The sequence below is a fragment of the Drosophila ananassae genome, chromosome XR (assembly GCF_017639315.1).
Source record: "Drosophila ananassae strain 14024-0371.13 chromosome XR, ASM1763931v2, whole genome shotgun sequence".
NCBI lineage: Eukaryota > Metazoa > Arthropoda > Insecta > Diptera > Drosophilidae > Drosophila > Drosophila ananassae.
The window spans coordinates 15,163,666-15,183,593 of NC_057932.1; the positions used below are offsets into that span (position 1 = coordinate 15,163,666).

The following is a 19,928-nucleotide window of genomic DNA, read 5'->3' on the forward strand; positions in this document are numbered from 1 at the left end:
TGCCACTGGTCGGTCGGTCACATGCTGGCCGACTGGCACCCGCAAGATGCAACAGCAGGAAGTCCAAATGCGGCTGCAACAGCCACTACCTGGCTGGAAGTCACCTGGCCAGGAGGCCACACGAATGGCTAGGCGCTTTTTCGGCCAGTTTCTGGGATTTATTTATGGGCTTCTCTTAAAGCCTGAGAAGGTGTGTCAGAAACAGGGAAGATTTTCATTTTTTTACTTAAATATTTAAGAGAATCGTAAGGTGTTAAGGGATTAAGGGTTAAGGGAAGAAGTAACTACTTGGAGGAGTTCCTGGATGTGTTTTCATTTATTTTTTTTGAGAAAGCCCAAGTCTTGGTTGATTTTTGTTGGATTTTTTTGAAGACAATCTTGGAGAGTCTTGAGATAACCATGAAGATGATCATTATGATGGGTTGCCAATGACGATGATGATGTTTGTAATGATGATGATGATGACAATGATGATGATGATGACAATGATGATGATGATGATGCTGTCAAGGCAAAAGACAAAGTCAGAGTCAGAGTCAGAGCTGGAGAAAAGAGTCCAAGCCCAAGAAATGCAAATGAAAGCGAAATCTCGTCACGCGAAGGCCGCAGCACATCTCCCTCTTAGTCTTACTCTTGCCCCCAAGTCTTGCCCCTCTTTGTCTTGCCCCTCCCCGGCCACCTACCCGCCAAACCCCTCAATCCACCAAAAGCCAAACTGGATCTCTCAAGCGGCCTGCAACTTCTTCAGCCAGTCGAGAGGCGAAGCACTTTTATGACTCAACTTTGTGCTGGGAAGTGGTGGCAAGTGTGGCACAAAGACCTCAACGAAGGGAGAGGGGGCAAGTGGCAAAGGGGCAGAAACAAGAAGCGAGGCAATATCGGACATTGTGGCAAATGTGTTGACATTGTTCTGCTCGGAGTTGGACGATTAAAGCGATTCATGAATATTCCCGCGGGGGAGAACCTCCATCTGAAGAGTAGTTCTGGGGCAGTTGCAACATTTGAGGCAACTACCTCAGATGCAGCTACATCCTAACCAAGTTATGGATAGATGAATTATTGAGACCTCAGAGATCTGAAGTAGTTGGCCTGAGATGGCCGCCACTTGCCACTTGCCACTTTTCTTGAATAACTTTGAAAACACATTAGCGTTTGGGGGTAACCCCTGAGAGGTGCAAGTCACCAGCTTCCTGGCTGGCACTTGACGTCCATGAGGAAGCGCCTCTGTCACCATCAGTACACTGCGCCAAAAAGCCAAGGCTTCGAACTTTGAACGGCGGGGCGGAGATCCAAGGATCACCTCACCTCCGGGTTGGCCGCGACTCTCGGTCTCACAGTTGCCAAAAAAAAAAAAAAATAGAAAAAAACTTAAAAAAAAGTTGCAAAACAAGTCGCTTCGAGATACTCCATTGAGAGGGGAACCATCTCTCTCTGTATCTTTGTATCTCACGGATACTGACTGTCCCTTTTCGAGCTTCGAGCACCTTGCTTTTTTTTTTTGATTTTTTTATTTACGAAATTTCTTCACTTTCGGTTTCGGTTTCGGTTTCGGATTGGGTTTTTGGGGTTTGAGTTTTTTTTTTTTTTGGATTTTATTTTTGGAGAGACACGACAGCGCTGCGACTGCGCTGTTACTGCGCTGCTACTGCCATTGCCACTGCCACTGCCACTGGCACTGGCACTGCCACGGCGCAGCTGCGGCGACGCTGGCGCCGGCCGGGCTATTACCTATATGAGCTGGCGTTATCATCTCAGCGGCAGCATTTTCAACTCGCGAGTGACAAGCGGCGCACGCAGGCGCCCCACGATCCCGAGATCTTGTTCGAACTTATTCGAGCATTATTCGAACAACTATTCGAGCCATTCATTATTCGATCCCGTGCGATCTCATCCGCGGGTGCTGCTACTACTATATTTTTTTTTTGCCATTTTAAATATATTTTTTTTTTTGCGGGTCCTTTTGTGAAGTGGTGTGGAAAAAACCGAAAAAAAAACACGAACCAGCAGCTGCCGTTGAGCGAATTTTTTTTAAGTGCACACCCCCCTGAGTTGCAAGGATAATCCGCGGAAAGCAACCCCGGCATGGTAATTCAAGTCCATCATTTCCCAGGAAGCCCCCAGGAAAAACAAGGATTACACAAAAGCCTACGACTTGGAGGAGCTAGAGAAGGATTAGAGGAGGACTACTAGACCTTGGGGGGGAGGGAGGGCGGAAGGGTTCTAGACGCCTACGCCTGCGCCTGCGCCGGTGACCTTGCCCCCAACGACCTCTGCTAATTGATGAGGGTTGCCTCAGGTCCGGGAGGGACATGGAATCAAATGAAAATTGATGCCGAATCCTGGCCCAGATTATTCATTTGCCGGAGCTCTTGCTGCCGCCGTGTCTCCCGACATAATTTATTCATTATCGAAATTGATTCATAAATAATTTCGTATTCAGAGGGTGGATAGGAGGGTAGGGGCTTTAGGGGGTTAAATTTAATTAACGCAGATTACAATTCTCGACTTTTGGGGCACAGTCTTGGGGCACCGGCCTGGCCACCGGCTGTTGTGGCCAGAAACTTGCTCGCAGCAACCCAGGATGTGTCTCAGCCGAGGCAACCCTTTGACCCTTGACCCTCCCCCCCGACTGACTTTCCTGGCCACCCATTTCCTGGAACAACCTTGCTGTTTTCATCTTGCAACTAAATTTGACGTTTTCTCAGCGAGAGTGAAAGTTTTGGCGGCCAAATGTTTATTTATTTGTTTTTCGGCCGCACTCGCAGTTGTGTTTTCCGATGGCACTCCGACGGCTGCTGCTGTTCATTTGTTTTCTGTCCATAGATGTGTGACTGTGCCTCTCTCGGCCGTTGTTGTCAATTGTTTAGCATCAATAACCGAAAATTTGTGGCCTATGCTAATGAGCAGAAATCGAACGAACCAGCCTCAGTCCCAGACATCGAAAGAAAGCGACCAACCGACCATCCGTCCATCCGTCCATCCGACCAACTGAACTGTGACCATCATCGCCTCTGGGTGACATTAAAAGATGGCATTTGTTTGGTTTTTGTTTTATTTTTTGTCGTAGGCCCACATATGCGACCAACTGACTTGGTGACTTGCAACAAAATGAGGCAAGAAACAGAGGCAAGTCCACTGCAAAAAAAATTAGGGAAGGTTAGGGTTTATTTTTTGTAGATTTTTCTTCAAAAGAGAGTTGTAATTTATAGAGTTTCGGGAACTAATTTAATGAGAAAAGAGGCCTAAAAGTAAAGAGCTTAGTAGTTGCTTGCAAATTACTATTTTTTCAATGAGAAGCTGCTTCATATTGTACGGCTCTAGAGGAAATCTAAGAGGAATCTAAGAAGAGTTGAAGTTTTTCTCAAAAAACTCATATATTTTGGTTAAAAGTATAGCTTCCTCTTAAGAAAATTAACAAAATATTTACAGTGCACTGTGAAAAAAAAAATAAAAGAAAAGACAATTCAATGGGATTATTGAGTTCGAAGTTGTGGGAGGAGGTGGAGGAGGAGGAGGAGTTGCAAGTGCCGGCCACATGCGGGTCACTTCACACGCTTCTGGGAGACAATGGGAAGAGAGGTGCCTGCCTGCCCCCCCTTCCTACCGCCCTGGGCATCACCTCTTTTAATTGTTTGCCATTTCTTTTATAATGTATCTCCATCTCCATAACGCGGCGCATAATTTCACTGCCAACATTTGTGACACCTACTCATCCCCACGAACCAGCACCAGCACCAGTGCCAGTGCCAGCACCATTGCCAGTGCCAGTGCCAGTTCCAGAGACTACCTACTATACGGTCCAAAGTGAAAGTTACCTTTTGGGGTAACTCTTCTTCTTTTAACCGCTTCGTCTTCAGCGTCTTCTGGCACTTTTTTTGGTTTTTTTTTTATTTTTTTGCCGCTTATGACATTTAAGCGTTGCTGGCGGCGGTCATTGTGGCAACAACTGGTATTCAATGCGCATCGCTGACCATTGAGGTGCACTTTTCCATTTACATTTCCATTTCCATTTCCAAAGATTGCTGATAGCCGTCATTATGCAATCGAGGGGGGGGATGGCTAAATGACATAATAACCAAGTTAATACAATGGTTTTGTTATTTTTGTTTTTTTGGCCAAATAAAGAGACTTTGTGGTTTCATTCTTTTCAAAAATTTGTACTATGATGTGATTATGTGAAGAGCTTGTAAGTCTTAGTAAGAGGTGTTAGTTAGTACTAACTACTAAATACTCTTTCCTTTGTATAATTTAAACAGTTTTCAATCAAAAGTAGCATGATAATTGAGTCTTGAGGGCCAATTTAAAAATGAAATCGTTCCGAACTCATCTTGAGATACCTTCACTTTCCGTTTACGTCACTTTCCACCCAATCACTTTCTTATGTAATTTCTTTTTGTTTTTTTAGGGCATTCCAGCTTCGTCACCTTTTTTTTGCGGTTGATCCGCGAATATCTGGTTTTTGGCTTTTTTTTTATATTTTTATTTTTATTTCTTTCTATTGTTGGCATTACCGCCTCTTACCACGGCTAATTCGCGTGTTGTGCGTGGAATTTAAAAGATGATGAACGAACCGACATACAAACAATCAGATACAGATACAGATACAGATACAAAAACAGATATAGATACAATTTTTGGGCCAAAATGTTGGTCGGTTGTTGCAGCATTTTGTTGTTAAACATTAAACCAATTAAACGTCTTGGCTATTTTTATTTTCTTTTGGCTTTCAAGTCTTGTTTTTTTTGGCACGAAATCCAAGACTCGGCTGCCCGCCTGAATTATTGATGATGATGACGATGATGGCTGCCATAAAGTTGGTGGTAATGACAGCCGGTCGGGTTATGTTTTAATTAGAGCGTATTATGGCACTGTTTTCTGGACCAACTGCGGCCCAAATTGGTCTATCTTGGCCAATTTTTATTGCACTAACCTTGCATGAAATCTATTACAAAATTTAAATTATTTTTAACAATTTCGAGAGACTGAGCCAGGTCAGTAGGTTGGCAAATTAGCGCAGATTATGGCGGCATACTTGGCCCCCGCCCCCCTTAAAAACGACACCTGACAGTGCCAGAGCCTGGCCTGCGGCCTCTGATCTCTAACCTGAGACCTCTGACAAGCCCCGACAGACTGACAAGTGGCTGGTGACCAAAAAAAAAGGTCGCCCCGACCAGACAGCTGACAAATGAGACGACGACTCGGTCGAAAGGGTTGCGGCCTGACAGCTCGAGATACTGATACGCATATCTGGCAGATAGTTGGGGTAGAGCCAGTTGGCCCATCCCCAGCCCCCCTCATTAAGTATTTATTTTAAAAAATAATGTAAAAACTTAAAAGTGAAGGTCGCTGCTCGAGATGTAAACAAAGAGGTCACAATACCATCGAGTCGAGTGTTTAAAGTGGCCATAAAGTGTTCAAGATGATAGTTGGTTTCGAAAAAGTGATCTACAGGTCGCCAACAGTGGCTTTTGTGTGAATCCTTAATCCTTATCCCCATTCCCATCCCAGGAGCCACCTATCCTGTGTCCTAAACCGCCCTCTCTTCCAGATGCCACTACGCCTTACCCTTCTGCTGGCCTTCTGCTGCTGTGCCGCCCAGGCGGTCCTCAGCTGCAAGGAGCTGAAGCGCCGCGAGGCCGGCTTCGACACATACGGCCCACCGCCCCGTCCTGCCCCCCAGTACGGCCCGCCGCCCCAGCAGCAGCACGTGCCCCACCGGGAGTACGGCGTCCCTCAGCAGATACCCTTCCGGGAGTACGGACCACCGGCCATTAAGTACGGCCCGCCCAAGCTCAACTTCCTGAGCGGCGGCGGAGGAGGAGGAGGAGGTGGTGGCCTCCACGAGCAGATCAAGACCCACTTCGGAGTGCCCAAGCCCTTCTACGGACCACCCCACATCCAGCACAAGCCGGCGCCCCAGTACGGACCCCCGCCACCAAAGCCCGCTCCCCAGTACGGACCCCCTCCTCCACAGTACGGACCTCCGCCCCAGCCGGCTCCCCAGTACGGACCCCCGCCACCGAAGCCTGCTCCCCAGTACGGACCTCCGCCCCAGCCCGCTCCCCAGTACGGACCTCCGCCGCCGCAGAAGATCATCCACCGCCCGGCGCCCCAGTACGGACCTCCTAAGCCCCAGTACGGGCCACCCCCACCACCGCCCCAGTCCCTGCCGGCGCCCCATGCCGCTCCCCTCTTCCGGCCCGCCCACCAGCCAGCCTCCTCGTACGGCCCCCCCGCCTCCGGACCCCTGAACCTGCCGCCCAAGCCGATCTATGATGCCCCGCCCCCGAACTACGGCCCACCACCACTGCCAGTGGCACTGCCAGGACCCCCACCACCGGCCACCACCATTATCCTGAGCGGCGGCGGCGGAGGACACTCTGGACCCAGTGGACCCGGACCCGTGAAGCAGGTCCAGATCCAGATCGACGCCTCCGGACACACCCACAGCGTGAGCGGCTCCCAGGCGCCCTTCCACACGGCATGCGACGGCTGGAAGCCCATCCCGGCTCCAGTGGGCGCCTACGTGGAGCAGAACCACATCGAGACCCAGGGAGGCTACAGCCAGGTGGCCCAGGGACATGGCGGCGGCGTCGGTGTCGGTGTCGGTGTCGGAGTCAGTGGCTTTGGAACCCAGTACAGCTCGCTGGGAGCTTCGGGCAGTGGCGGCAGCAGCATCGTGGACGGACTCTCGGACGAGCAGCTCGTGGCAGTGGCCCTGCAGGGCGGCAGCGACGGCGGCCAGGTGATCACCGGACCGGGATCGAACTCCATTGAGACGGAAGCCCTACAGGTGAGTTGGGATTCGGCTGTCACTCCGAACTTGTTCTTCTCCCAGCTGCCAGACACTAAACGGAATAACTTGAAACAGGTCGCTATTGGATCCTTGGACGACACGTACTCGAAGCCACCATCCGACTCCTACGCTCCTGGCTCGGTGCATGCTCAGAAGTACCAGACCATTGGCCACTCGGCTGGACCTCCACCTCCGCCGCCCAGTGGCAATTACGGCCCTCCGCCACCACCCCCGGGTGGCAACTACCTGCCACCTCCTCCACCCGGCGGTAACTATGGCCCTCCTCCACCCCAGTTTGCGGCTCTCACCAGTAGCAGCAGCAGCAGCAGCCACAGCCACGCCCACTCCAACTCGCAGTCGAATGTGAACATCCAGTACGGCCCCCCGCCGCCCTCCGGCAACCCACAGCCCTTCCCGCAACACGGAGCCGGGCAGCCCAACAAGCCAGTGGCCTACAGGCCCCCGGTGCCCGCCGGCCTGCTCGAGTCCATTGGAGCCACTGTGCAGCACCTGGATCTGTTCGGAGTTAAGCCTGCCCAGCAACCGGCCACCTACATCCCGCCAGCAGCCAATGAGATTGCTCTGCCCGGGCCACCGCCCGCTCCCCTGCCCGCACCACAGGCCCTCTACCAGCCACCCCCACCGCCGCCCCAGCAACAGGCCCCGCCCCAGGTGATTGTGCAACAGCAGCTGCCCGCCCCCCAGCCCGGACCGGCCTTTGTTCATCAGCAGAAGCAGTTCGGACCACCGGGTCCCCCGCCGCCGCCAGAGCCCCAGTATCTGCCGCCGCCGCCAGTGGCCAATGTGCGTCCTCTGGGACCACCCCCACCACCACCGCCGTCCCAGCAATACCTGCCAGCTGCCCCACCGCCACCACTCTTCTTCCAGCAGCAGCAGCAGCAGCAGCAGCAGCACCACCACCACCATGTCGAGAACAGCTACAGCGCCTCGCAGGTGCACTCGCAGGGACTGCCACTGCCCCAGCAGGCGCCCCGCTTCAGTCAACTGGCCCTGCAGCAGCCACAGCAGCCCCAGCCCATCATCATCCACGACTGCGGACATGGACCCAATCTGGTGAGCAGCACTGGCTACCAGGTGCAGCAGCAACAGGTCCACCAGCAGCACCAGAACCAGCAGCAGCAGCAGTTCCAGCAGTTCGGCAGCATATCGGCAGCATCGGCAGGAGCCTACAACGCCATCGCCCAGAGCATCCCGGTGGCCGAGCAGCACACCCAGCAACTGGTGGCCGGACCGGCCGACAGCTACGGACCCCCGCCCTCCGGCAACGACATCGACTTTGATCACACCGGCTATGCCTCGCAGAAGAACGCCGTGGCGGCCCTGCCCGACGGCACCGATCCCCAGCAGCTGCCCGGATTGGATGGCCTGGACGTGCTCTCCGCCCAGAAGTCGCAGAGCATCCAGCTGACCGGCCAGCAGCCGACCCAGAACTTCCAGGTGCAGTTTGGCGGATCGCTGAACAATGCCCCCGGAGCCGTTGCCAGCGGAGATGCCAACCACGAGGAGATCCTCTCCCAGGGACTCCTCCAGTCGATCCTGACGGCCATCGAGCAGCCCAACCAGCAGCAGCAGCAGCAGGGTCTGCCCCAGAACCACAAGGCCCAGAGCCGCTCCGACGAGCACGGCAGCGAACATGCCGAGGATCATGCCGCCGGCGATGCCGAGGATCATGAGGATGGCGAGGAACAGTCGGTGAGCTCATCGAACCGGGTGGAGGTTCGCGTCCTGCCCGAAGACGAGGAGGAGACCCCCGCCGAGGTGAAGCAGATCGAACCGATCGTGGTCAACGAGGAGGAGGAGGCCAAGCATTAGTCACCACCACTAGTTAGTCACTAACTATAGCATCGACCTCATCAGCGCCGCTTGAATCTATTTATTGCTGCCTCATCCACACCTCATCTCCATTCCATTAATCCATTCCATGCCACATGCCACATGCCCCTCTATACACTCTATAGAGCCCTGCCCCCACGCCCCTGCCAGTTGCCATAAAGAGAAAGTGAGTGAGGAGGGGTCCCAAAGGAGGGGGCGCGCGAAGAAGAACAAAGAAGCTACCAGAGCCGGAGTCGTCGGAGTCATCCAAGTCATCCAAGTCGGAAACTAAACAGAAGACACCAAGTACGCCGCACGGCTCCCGCTATGAAAAGTGCCTTTTCATGCTCGCAGCTCGTGTATAAAAATATTTAAAATAAATAATTAATTTATTAATACATCGTATTGTATATTATGCTTTAAACCGAAAGAAAAAACACTACAAATATATGTATACATGTATGTTTACGAACAAAAAGCGACGCATCCACCACATCACTCGGAGATGAAAGCTGCCGGCGAGTTGCAAGTCATCTCTACACCAGGCATTGACTCTTAACTCTTGTAGAGACTCTGGCAAGTGACTCCGCCATCAGTCCAAGGGTCCAATATTGACGGCCGGGGAGTACATCGCTTCAGATATGCAAAATTTTTAATACATAAGCAATTTTGTTGTGGCATCAGCCTATGTCTGGACGAGGGTCTTGTTAAAAAAGTGAAAGTAAATTTATTTACTTGAAGATTTCAAAGGCAGGAGACTTGTTACTTATCTAATACTAGTTTGTAATTTTTGTAATTCATATTTATTAGTTACATAATACTAGTTACAAGTTTGCAGTTTCTAGTTACTAGCTTCTCAATCCTACTTTGTTAGTTCCAGTTTCTAGCTACTATTTCAGTAGATTGTCTAGAGTTTATATTCGAGTTTCTAGTTTCAAGTCTAGATTGTTACTATTTACTATACTAGTCATTAGTTTCAAGAGAAGCTAGTTACTAGTTTCTAGTTCCTAATTTCTAGATTGCTAGAATCTGATTTCTAGTTATTTGTTACTTGTTACTCGTTAACAATCATTAGTTTCAAGAAAAGCAAGTTACAAGTTTCTTCTAATAAGTTTCTAGTTTCTAATTTTAAGTTACTAGTTCCAAAGTTTTACTGGAGTTTACTTTCCAGATAATACTTACTAGTGTCTAGTTTCCAGCTCCTAGTATTTGATTTTTAGTTTCTAGATATTTCTTACTTGTTACTAGTTACTAATCATTAGTTTCAAGAAAAGTAATTATCTAGTTTCTTGTTACTAGTTCCCAGTTTCTAGTTACAAGTCAAAGTTACAAGTTTCTAGGTGTTTCTATTTTATATTTTACCATCTACCTTTTAAATATATATTTTCTTGTTACTAGTTCCTAGTTACTAGTTATAGTTTCTAGGTTCTAGTTGCTCTATTCTAGTTTCTAGTTACTAGTTCATTGTTTCAAGAAAAGAAACGAAACTTATGCCTGTTTAATAGTTTCTAGTTTCTTTTTACTAGTTTCTAGTTACTAGTTACTAGTTACTATTTTATAAATTCCATGTTCTAGTTACTAGTTATTAGTTACTAGTCTCGGTTTTATAGTAGGTAGTTTCTAGTTACTATTTACTAGTTTCATGAAAATCGAGTTAATAGTGTCTGGTTATTAGTTTCTTGTTACTAGTTTCTAGTTTCTAGTTACTAGTTATTAATTTCTATTTTCTAGTTTCTAGTTTCTAGTTACTTGTTGCTAGTTTTTTGTTCCTAGTTTCTAGTTACTAGTTCCTAGTTACTAGTTACTAGTTATTAGTTTCTATTTTCTAGTTACTAGTTTCGAGAAAAGCTTCAACTCTCTAATTCATCCCCATTCCCTTTCTTGTGTCTCCCAACATTCCAAATGGGAAGTGCAGATTTGGCTTCTGCAGACAGCTAATGAATAATTATTCAACTTTGGCTTAGGACTCTCGAAGGGCTCTCGGAATCGGAATCGGAATCGGCAACTCTGCTCTGCACAATTCCAATTCCAATGTCGAATCCGATTTCAATTCCATTTCAATTCCAGAGCATCCGCAGCTTTTTGGGGCCAATGGGGAGCTGGTAGCAAAAGGCAGTAAGAGCAACAAGAAACAATGAAAGACATAAAATTAATTAAATTAGCCATAAACAAAGCGAAAGGTGATTAATTAACTAGAAATTTATACCGTTATATAACCGAGAAAGGGGAAGAAAGGCATGAAAGACGTGCCAGGCTGTTAGGGTTATGGGCTCCTCCACCCCAGAGGGGGTGGTGTGGGCTTTTGTCGCTTTATTTGGCCATTCATTAATATTTGGTTGCTTCAGTTTTGGACCAAGGCCTCCAAGGGGCCAGTACTCTCCCTGCCCCCCACTACACTCGAAGAAATGCCTGATAATCTATTTACTCTTGATCATTATTGGCTCTCAGGCTTCTACATTTTGTGGCAGTGCATCTGGGGGTCTGATTCTGCCACGCTTTGTACTCCATTTTTGCCCCATTTCGCCTTCCGCGTAGCCAGAGCTACCTTTGTTTGCTGGGCCACCATCGGGGCTAGGGCGTTCATTCAGTTTGCACACTTTTAATTAATGTTATTAAAAAGTCAAAATGAGCAGTAGCACCACCAGTAGCAGCAGAAACAGTACTCTGACGGCTTGCAGAAGGCCTTCTCTTCCATCCCGATCCCCCCCCACTTTATGGCAAGAAATTTGGGCCAACTACTTACTTGTTGGGAGGGTTTCCACTTCCACTGCCACTTCCACTCATTATTTCTTATTTTCATCTCCTCGCTTTGAATTTTTCTCCTTAATTAATTAAAAATACAATAAATAGCAGGCTAAATTGATTTAAATTATTATTAAATTATTAAAAATCATAGATTATCTGGAAAAAGCCTACAAATTGTTGGTCCATGTGATGCCTGATTCCTGATGCCTGTATCCTTTCGCCTGCCATACATTATCCTGCGCTTATTGTCCTGGCAGAGAGTGGCAAGTGTTTCTTTCTTTTTATTTCATTTCCCTACAAGTTGTTGAATGTATTTGCTGTTGCGGCATGGCACGGCACGGCACTCACTCACTCACTCACTCATTTCCATTAACTTTTGCAATTTGACTGCCATCGACATGGGTATGGGTATAAGGGGTATGGGTATATGGGGTATGGGTCTGAGGCCCAACTGGCTGGCAATTGTGCAAATTTGTCATTTCAGTCAGCGAAAAACGCGAAAAATGTCATTTCCAGCAACAATTGAGGGAAAGTGGTATTTTGATTAATTGTCGATTTGCATGCAAGTCCGGAATTTGCACAAAAACAGAGTTAAGAAAAACTAATTTATTAAAAAATAGTGGGTTTATATTGAAATTATGGATTATGAAGGATAAGTATGACAGTTTACGGATCTAAGAGGATTATAAAAAAAACTATTCATAAAAAGTATTATAACTAACAGAAAACTATAGCTGATATATTTATTGATAGTTTGCTTCTGAAGCTGTAGTTTTGATGTGGTTTTCTTGCAGTGTATTTAAGCAACAACTATCAGCCATCAGAAAATCATTGTAACTCTGGGCAAGCCAGAAAAAAAAGTACAACTTGAGGACATAAATGGCAAGTGTGGCTGAAAATTGTGTTGATTTTTCGGCATTTTATTGGGAGACTATATTTGTTTTTTTGCCATTTGATGGGCAAGAGCACTATCCTCCCTTCCTTCACAGCTAAACTCCCCCTTTTTCAGCCTACTAGACTCTATGCATATTACGTATACGCACCGTTGTCATCACTTCTTGCTTGAATCGGGAATTGTAGCTTCTTGGTGGGTTCTTGGATGGCCATTTGCTGCGATGGTCAGGCCAGAAATGAGGCGACCCTAATTACAGTTAATTGGCGCCGGGTTGGGGGGCCATCCCAACCCTCCAACCCTCCAACCCTCCAGTCTTGATGCATATACGCACTGCGCGACAGGGCAAAAATACACAATTTTCCACTTTGTACTAATCAAGAACTCATTATCCTTCATTATGCTTTTCAAGTTGCAGTGTTGGCGACGACGGCGACGACTACGTTCCTTTTCCGACTTTCCACTCTTAGTCCATGGCCTGAAATCCTTGCACCAGAAGGCTCCACAGGAGCCATCATTCATGTGGTCTTCCTATTTCACAGTGCCTTTGAATTTGTTTTTGGATTTCAAGCTTTAGCTCTGGCCTGCCACTGCAACTGCTGAGCTTAAATTATGCACAATTTTATAAATGCCACGGCAAATGTCGCCACAACACATATATACACATGCAGGTTGCAGGAGCAGGAGCAGGTTGCAGGAGCAGAAGCAGGTTGCAGGACACACACACACAACATATGAGTACTTAGCCGGGACGTGACTGCGGTCAGAATAAATAGCAGGTCAAGGCGTTGGAGCTGGAGCGGATGCGGATGTGGATGCTTTGGGGTTCACTTCATTTGGGGGCCATTAGTTGGGCATTAAAGACAGTCAGACCAGCCAGAGCTGCCAGAGCAGCCCGAGTTTGATGCTATTTATGCTCTATTTACTATTCAAAAAGTAAATAATAAAGTAAATAGTCAAGTAAATGATTAAGTAAATAAGGTGAATAGGAAACAACTTGGCTTAAAGGGAAACGAAGCAGGTTCTGCGACTCCAGCTGACATACATTCATGGAGGAGGAAATGTGGAGGGAGGGAGGGAGGCTATGTGTTTGGGGTGACTTTAATGAACGCATTTAAACCAAATGGCTCGCAAGGAGAGGCAGCAGGACACTTCACACACACACACACACACACACACATACGTCCTGTAACACGTACGGCAAGGATACGGAAGGAGGAGGGAAGTCTCTGAGAAAGGGAAATGAAAGGCGCTAATAAAGTGCACTTGTCGCCGCGGCACAAGGCGAACACAGCAGTAGCAGCAGCAACAACTAATGGCCAACTGGCCAGAGGTCCTTCTGCTGCTATAGAGGGGGATAGAGGATAGGGATGAGGAAGGACTACAGTGGAAGGACCTTTTGTTTACTGCCCACAGCAAGGACACTCGGTGCGGCAGGAAAAGCGTTTCTAATTTCAATCTGTGGAGCATAAATCTTGCCTCCTGGCAACTTACCCAGCTACGGCCACCAGCTCTCTTCACCCCACAGGACCTAGTGTCTAGTGTCCACCCCAACCCCACCCCCTCACCCTCCCCCCTCTTCAGTCAGTTAAAATTATTGTTATTGCTGCGAGTGTTTGTTAAAATTTTTGCAATTAAGTTTCAATCCTGGCAGCCAAGGCGCGTCCATTACAAACCGTTTAGTTGGCCATTCGATGGGCCACTGCCCTCCGGCTAGGACCTCGCCCCCAAGTCCTAGGGTTCAAACATACATAAGTAGAGTGGCTCGCCTCATACATTTATTCATTTCATTTTGTTTAAGTGACCTTTTGGCCTCACGGCGCGTGACTTTTGACCCAGGAAGGGGGCTGGGTCCTATTGGACAGTTGGCCAGTTGGTAGGAGGAAGCCAGGTGGGAGGTAGGAGGTCCTAGCACCAGCACTAGCTGTTTAATGACTGCACGTAGTCGCATGTGTGAAGTGTGTGTTTTCGGGGCACACTTCATTAAATGCGTGTATAATTTGTGAGTCGAGTCGCCGTGAACTTCGAACCCGGTTTTAATTGCCCAGGTCACTTCGGCACATTGGTGGGAGAACAGGATTTATTTGGATGAAAAAAGAGGACATTTTCAAAAGGATACTTACACAAAATACTAGGCCACAAGCCAATTTTTTATTTATTTTTATTTTAAAAGACAAGAAATACTTTTTATTTTCACTTTTTATTCAAAAATACTCTTACAATATTCTTACTTTCTGATTAATATTTTATTTAAAATTTGTTAAGATTTATTAATTAGTTCCTTAAGCTTTTAAGCTTAAAAAGTAATTAATTATTTCTTTATTTTTCAACTTTTTCATTTCCAGAAATTGCAAAACTCCTCATCCTGATCTGAACCCCTTTGTTTGGCCCACGGTCCTTGGTCCTTGGTCCTTGGAGAGCCTGCTTCGTCCTCCTGGCGGCCATTTTGTAGTTTGTTTTATTGCAATTGCATTACAAAGTCGCAGATGCTGACAAGTGGATCCCGGCCCCGAAAATGTTATTCATAGAGCTGGAGCGGAACAAACGCTTATTACACCTTTTAATTGAGAATTTATGGCGGACATGAGTTGGAGGTTCGAGGAGGTGGCCAGGCCAGAGAGCCTGGCGGCTAATTTACAGCCATGGCGGACAATGGAAAGGCCGACAAGAGCGACCCGAGACACGACCCCACAGCTCTCTCCCCCCTCTACCCCTCTCAGCCATCAATTTATGCCGCCCACCTTCGACCTCGAGGGATAAGCAAATAATCCCCTTATAATTAGCAGCCAACAGAACAGGAATGGGGGAAAAAACGAAACGAGACGAGAAACGGTGACACCAACAAGCCTCTTCATGGACAACAACATTCCGGTAAGTGGTTAATGTTGAGCAAATTATTAAATTTTAAGAGGGGCTGGAGACTGGGGTCTAGGCATGGGTTGTAGTGGAGGGCAGGGGCAGAGGCAGGGGCAGGGGCGTGGCCTGGTCGAAACATAAAAAGATTAAGCAGGCGAGGCGGCGTGTTAATTTATGGCCAACAAATATGCTTGGAAATAGGAAGGCCACAGGAAGCCAAGGCCAAATGTCCTTGTCGGGGTTGACAGTAAAAGTGGGTGGATGTCGGGTGGGTGGGTGCTTTGGCGATAGCTTGTGTGGCAGGTGGCTCTACTCGCTTAGGCCCGCTTAAAAAGTTGTAAAATTTGTTAAAAGACCAGGCGACAAAATTAAACGAGTGTAAATAATATAAACAAAAAAAAAAAACAGAAAAAAAAACAATGAAAAATGGACAATGGAATGTTGAGAGGCAGTTAGGAGGGGGTTAAGGATCTGAAAGGTCCTGGCTAGCGGCTAACGAGTGGCTCCTAAGATAGCAGCAGCTGCTGTTTTGAAGGGAATTGGAATTAAAAGAATCCTTAATCCCGAGAAACTTGTTTAATTTAGTATTTGTACTAGAGTTTATCTTACATTATTCCGATTTAAAGGGATATCTTTTCATAGTGTCCTTGCAGCTCCTCAGTTCTGTCTCAGTCAGGAAATCAGTTCTGTCTTTGCCATTCAACAGATGCTACCGCAGCAATTAAGTTTTTGGGGGCCAAGTCCTTTTGACGGAAGCCGCCCCGGAATGGAATCGAAAAGCGTTCCAGTTCCAATCCGGGCTTAACTTATCTGCCAGTTCCTACGGACTGGGCAGGCAGGCACAATCAGATGACTCTCATTGCACGCGGAATGCAATCAAAAGGCTGCACACAAAGCCGAGTCGCATTATCCGATGTCTCTGACATTGTTATTTGGACGGACCATGACCAGAACCAGGAACAGTCTTTTTGCCTTCCGCTTCCGTTAAGGCCCTTAATGAAAACTGTCAGACAATGACAACGATTTCAATCGGCCATGTCCAATCATTGATCTGGGATATTATTATTAATATTTCATAAAGGCGAGGCGCGCCTCGCACAGTCGCCTCCTTTCTCATTATAAAAACATTTAATAAAATGCCGATTAAATTCGCAAATAAAAAAAAAGCACTTTTCCAAGCGAAGCGTAAAAGAAATAACGCTCAACTAATTAAGTTAATACGCCGAGACAGGGACAGGGGGCGTGGCAGTGGCGAAATTTACGACCATTTGCATTTACATTGATTTTTCGAGTCTCCACATCCATGATCCATGATTCAAAAGTGCCATGCATTATGTAAATTAATTTAAACACACAACACAACAAAAAACAATGCAATATGAAAAAGTGCGGTAAAAAGAAGTTAAATAAATAAAAAATACTGATGGGGGAAAGCCCACACAATGGTAGAAGACAAAAGGGCCAGGCAGTAGAGAGGGAGTGGCAGAGGGAAGTGGCAGGGGCAGGGGCAGGGGCAAGGGCAGTGGCAGTGGCAGTGAAAAAAAAAAAGTTTAATGCCGAGCTGACATTGCGAAATGAAATCAAATAAAATTTTCAATGCAACCGAAGAGACAGAGTCAGAGAGACACATAGCCGCAAACCTCAGAAAGAGAACCGGGTCCGGGTCCGGGTCCGGGTCGGTTCCAGGCCAGGCCAGCCGGGCAATCGAAGCCGTCTAGTAAATTAAAAATTAATTACAATAAATCAAAATGGAGTGGACAATCGGATTTCGAGCAAAGCGTTTGCGTTTTCGTTTGCGTTTGCCAATCGGCAACAATTCATCGCAATTTAACATTCTTATCTTCTCTTTTTTTAAATACTTACCCAGACACCAGACTCCAGCCCAGCCCCATCTCCGTAAATTAATTATGGTTGGAAATTATACAAAATAGTTACTTTTTATTAGCTTTCTTTTTATAATTTAGTTAAGTAAAATATCGTAAAAACAGTAGAGACTTGCAGTAGCAGCCAGGGGGATTATTTCCAGACAGCTCTCCAGATCACATATCCATCCCCTTCCTTTCATTTACGTAGGACCTTGTCCGGTTAAGGATAGGCGTTACAGAAGGGGCAGGAGGCGACTTCCGGGGTGAAGCCCAGGCCTGAAATATTTATTAAGATTATTTTAGATTTAGATGAATTATCTAACACATATATGTATCTATATCTATATATCTGTTAATCCAAAATAATGATTTCTTTTAGAGGAGCTACGGGCTAGGCGTTCCTGCAGCCTGTAGCCGGTTCTAGGAGCCTGTATCCGCTTGCTGCAGCCTGTAGCCCGGTTCCAGGAGCCTGTAGCCGGTTCCTACAGCCTGTAGCCCGGTTCCAGGAGCCTGTAGCCGCTTGCTGCAGCCTGTAGCCCGGTTCCACGACCCTGTAGCCGCTTGCTGCAGCCTGTAGCCCGGTTCCAGGAGCCTGCAGCCGGTTCCTACAGCCTGTAGCCCGGTTCCACAACCTTGTAGCCGCTTGCTGCAGCCTGTAGCCCGGTTCCAGGACCCTGTAGCCGCTTGCTGCAGCCTGTAGCCCGGTTCCAGGAGCCTGCAGCCGGTTCCTACAGCCTGTAGCCCGTTTCCAGGGGCCTGCAGCCGGTTCCTACAGCCTGTTGCCCGGTTCCAGGGGCCTGCAGCCGGTTCCTACAGCCTGTAGCCCGTTTCCAGGGGCCTGCAGCCGGTTCCTACAGCCTGTAGCCCGGTTCCAGGAGCCTGCAGCCGCTTGCTGCAGCCTGTAGCCCGGTTCCAGGAGCCTGCAGCCGGTTCCTACAGCCTGTAGCCCGGTTCCAGGGGCCTGCAGCCGGTTCCTACAGCCTGTAGCCCGGTTCCAGGAGCCTGCAGCCGCTTGCTGTAGCCTGTAGCCTGGTTCCAGGAGCCTGCAGCCGGTTCCTACAGCCTGTAGCCCGGTTCCAGGAGCCTGCAGCCGGTTCCTACAGCCTGTAGCCCGGTTCCAGGAGCCTGCAGCCGGTTCCTACAGCCTGTAGCCCGGTTCCAGGAGCCTGCAGCCGGTTCCTACAGCCTGTAGCCCGGTTCCAGGAGCCTGCAGCCGCTTGCTGCAGCCTGTAGCCCGGTTCCAGGAGCCTGTAGCCGCTTGCTGCAGCCTGTAGCCCGGTTCCAGGAGCCTGCAGCCGGTTCCTACAGCCTGCAGCCCGGTTCCAGGAGCCTGTAGCCGGTTCCTACAGCCTGCAGCCCGGTTCCAGGAGCCTGTAGCCGCTTGCTGCAGCCTGTAGCCCGGTTCCAGGACCCTGTAGCCGCTTGCTGCAGCTTGTAGCCCGGTTCCAGGAGCCTGCAGCCGGTTCCTACAGCCTGCAGCCCGGTTCCAGGAGCCTGTAGCCGCTTGCTGCAGCTTGTAGCCCGGTTCCACGACCCTGTAGCCGCTTGCTGCAGCCTGTAGCCCGGTTCCAGGAGCCTGCAGCCGGTTCCTACAGCCTGCAGCCCGGTTCCAGGAGCCTGTAGCCGGTTCCTACAGCCTGCAGCCCGGTTCCAGGAGCCTGTAGCCGCTTGCTGCAGCCTGTAGCCCGGTTCCAGGACCCTGTAGCCGCTTGCTGCAGCCTGTAGCCCGGTTCCAGGAGCCTGCAGCCGGTTCCTACAGCCTGTAGCCCGGTTCCAGGAGCCTGTAGCCGCTTGCTGCAGCCTGTAGCCCGGTTCCACGACCTTGTAGCCGCTTGCTGCAGCCTGTAGCCCGGTTCCAGGAGCCTGCAGCCGGTTCCTACAGCCTGTAGCCCGGTTCCAGGGGCCTGCAGCCGGTTCCTACAGCCTGTAGCCCGGTTCCAGGAGCCTGTAACCGCTTGCTGCAGCGTGTAGCCCGGTTCCAGGAGCCTGCAGCCGCTTGCTGCAGCGTGTAGCCCGGTTCCAGGACCCTGTAGCCGCTTGCTGCAGCCTGTAGCCCGGTTCCAGGAGCCTGCAGCCGGTTCCTACAGCCTGTAGCCCGGTTCCAGGAGCCTGTAGCCGATTGCTGCAGCCTGTAGCCCGGTTCCAGGAGCCTGTAGCCGCTTGCTGCAGCCTGTAGCCCGGTTCCACGACCTTGTAGCCGCTTGCTGCAGCCTGTAGCCCGGTTCCAGGAGCCTGCAGCCGGTTCCTACAGCCTGTAGCCCGGTTCCAGGGCCTGCAGCCGGTTCCTACAGCCTGTAGCCCGGTTCCAGGAGCCTGTAACCGCTTGCTGCAGCGTGTAGCCCGGTTCCAGGAGCCTGCAGCCGCTTGCTGCAGCCTGTAGCCCGGTTCCAGGACCCTGTAGCCGCTTGCTGCAGCCTGTAGCCCGGTTCCAGGAGCCTGTAGCCGCTTGCTGCAGCCTGTAGCCCGGTTCCACGACCCTGTAGCCGCTTGCTGCAGCCTGCAGCCCGGTTCCAGGAGCCTGTAGCCGGTTCCTACAGCCTGCAGCCCGGTTCCAGGAGCCTGTAGCCGCTTGCTGCAGCCTGTAGTCCGGTTCCAGGACCCTGTAGCCGCTTGCTGCAGCCTGTAGCCCGGTTCCAGGACCCTGTAGCCGCTTGCTGCAGCCTGTAGCCCGGTTCCAGGACCCTGTAGCCGCTTGCTGCAGCCTGTAGCCCGGTTCCAGGAGCCTGCAGCCGGTTCCTACAGCCTGTAGCCCGGTTCCAGGAGCCTGTAGCCGGTTCCTACAGCCTGCAGCCCGGTTCCAGGAGCCTGTAGCCGCTTGCTGCAGCCTGTAGCCCGGTTCCAGGAGCCTGTAGCCGCTTGCTGCAGCCTGTAGCCCGGTTCCAGGAGCCTGTAGCCGCTTGCTGCAGCCTGTAGCCCGGTTCCAGGAGCCTGTAGCCGCTTG

General features: G+C 49.5%; 2 protein-coding genes and 1 long non-coding RNA gene across 3 annotated transcripts in view; 2 read left to right on the top strand and 1 right to left on the bottom strand.

The window, feature by feature from the left end:
* LOC116655042 overlaps positions 1-19,928 on the top strand; it is a 138,697-nt gene that overhangs the window by 101,744 nt on the left and 17,025 nt on the right. Inside the window, exon 9 of the long non-coding RNA XR_004310186.2 lies at positions 14,612-15,137. This is a non-coding gene — a long non-coding RNA (uncharacterized LOC116655042). The remainder of the gene's footprint in view (positions 1-14,611; positions 15,138-19,928) is intronic.
* LOC6505049 (trithorax group protein osa) lies at positions 1,730-9,111 on the top strand. The gene is made up of 3 exons (XM_032452003.2): positions 1,730-2,085; positions 5,549-6,793; positions 6,872-9,111. The coding sequence occupies exons 1-3, from the start codon at positions 2,083-2,085 to the stop codon at positions 8,627-8,629; spliced, it is 3,006 nt and encodes a 1,001-aa protein (XP_032307894.2). The 5' UTR covers positions 1,730-2,082; the 3' UTR covers positions 8,630-9,111.
* LOC6505218 (zwei Ig domain protein zig-8) overlaps positions 17,118-19,928 on the bottom strand; it is a 174,792-nt gene continuing 171,981 nt past the window's right edge. The window contains exon 11 of the transcript XR_006507757.1: positions 17,118-17,263. The gene's annotated coding sequence lies outside the window, so the exon portion shown is untranslated. The remainder of the gene's footprint in view (positions 17,264-19,928) is intronic.

Excerpts from the sequence above, each read along its gene's own strand:
- LOC6505049 (XM_032452003.2), top strand. Across the intron at positions 6,794-6,871 it reads TTGAGACGGAAGCCCTACAG|GTCGCTATTGGATCCTTGGA; the intron begins GTGAGTTGGGAT and ends AACTTGAAACAG.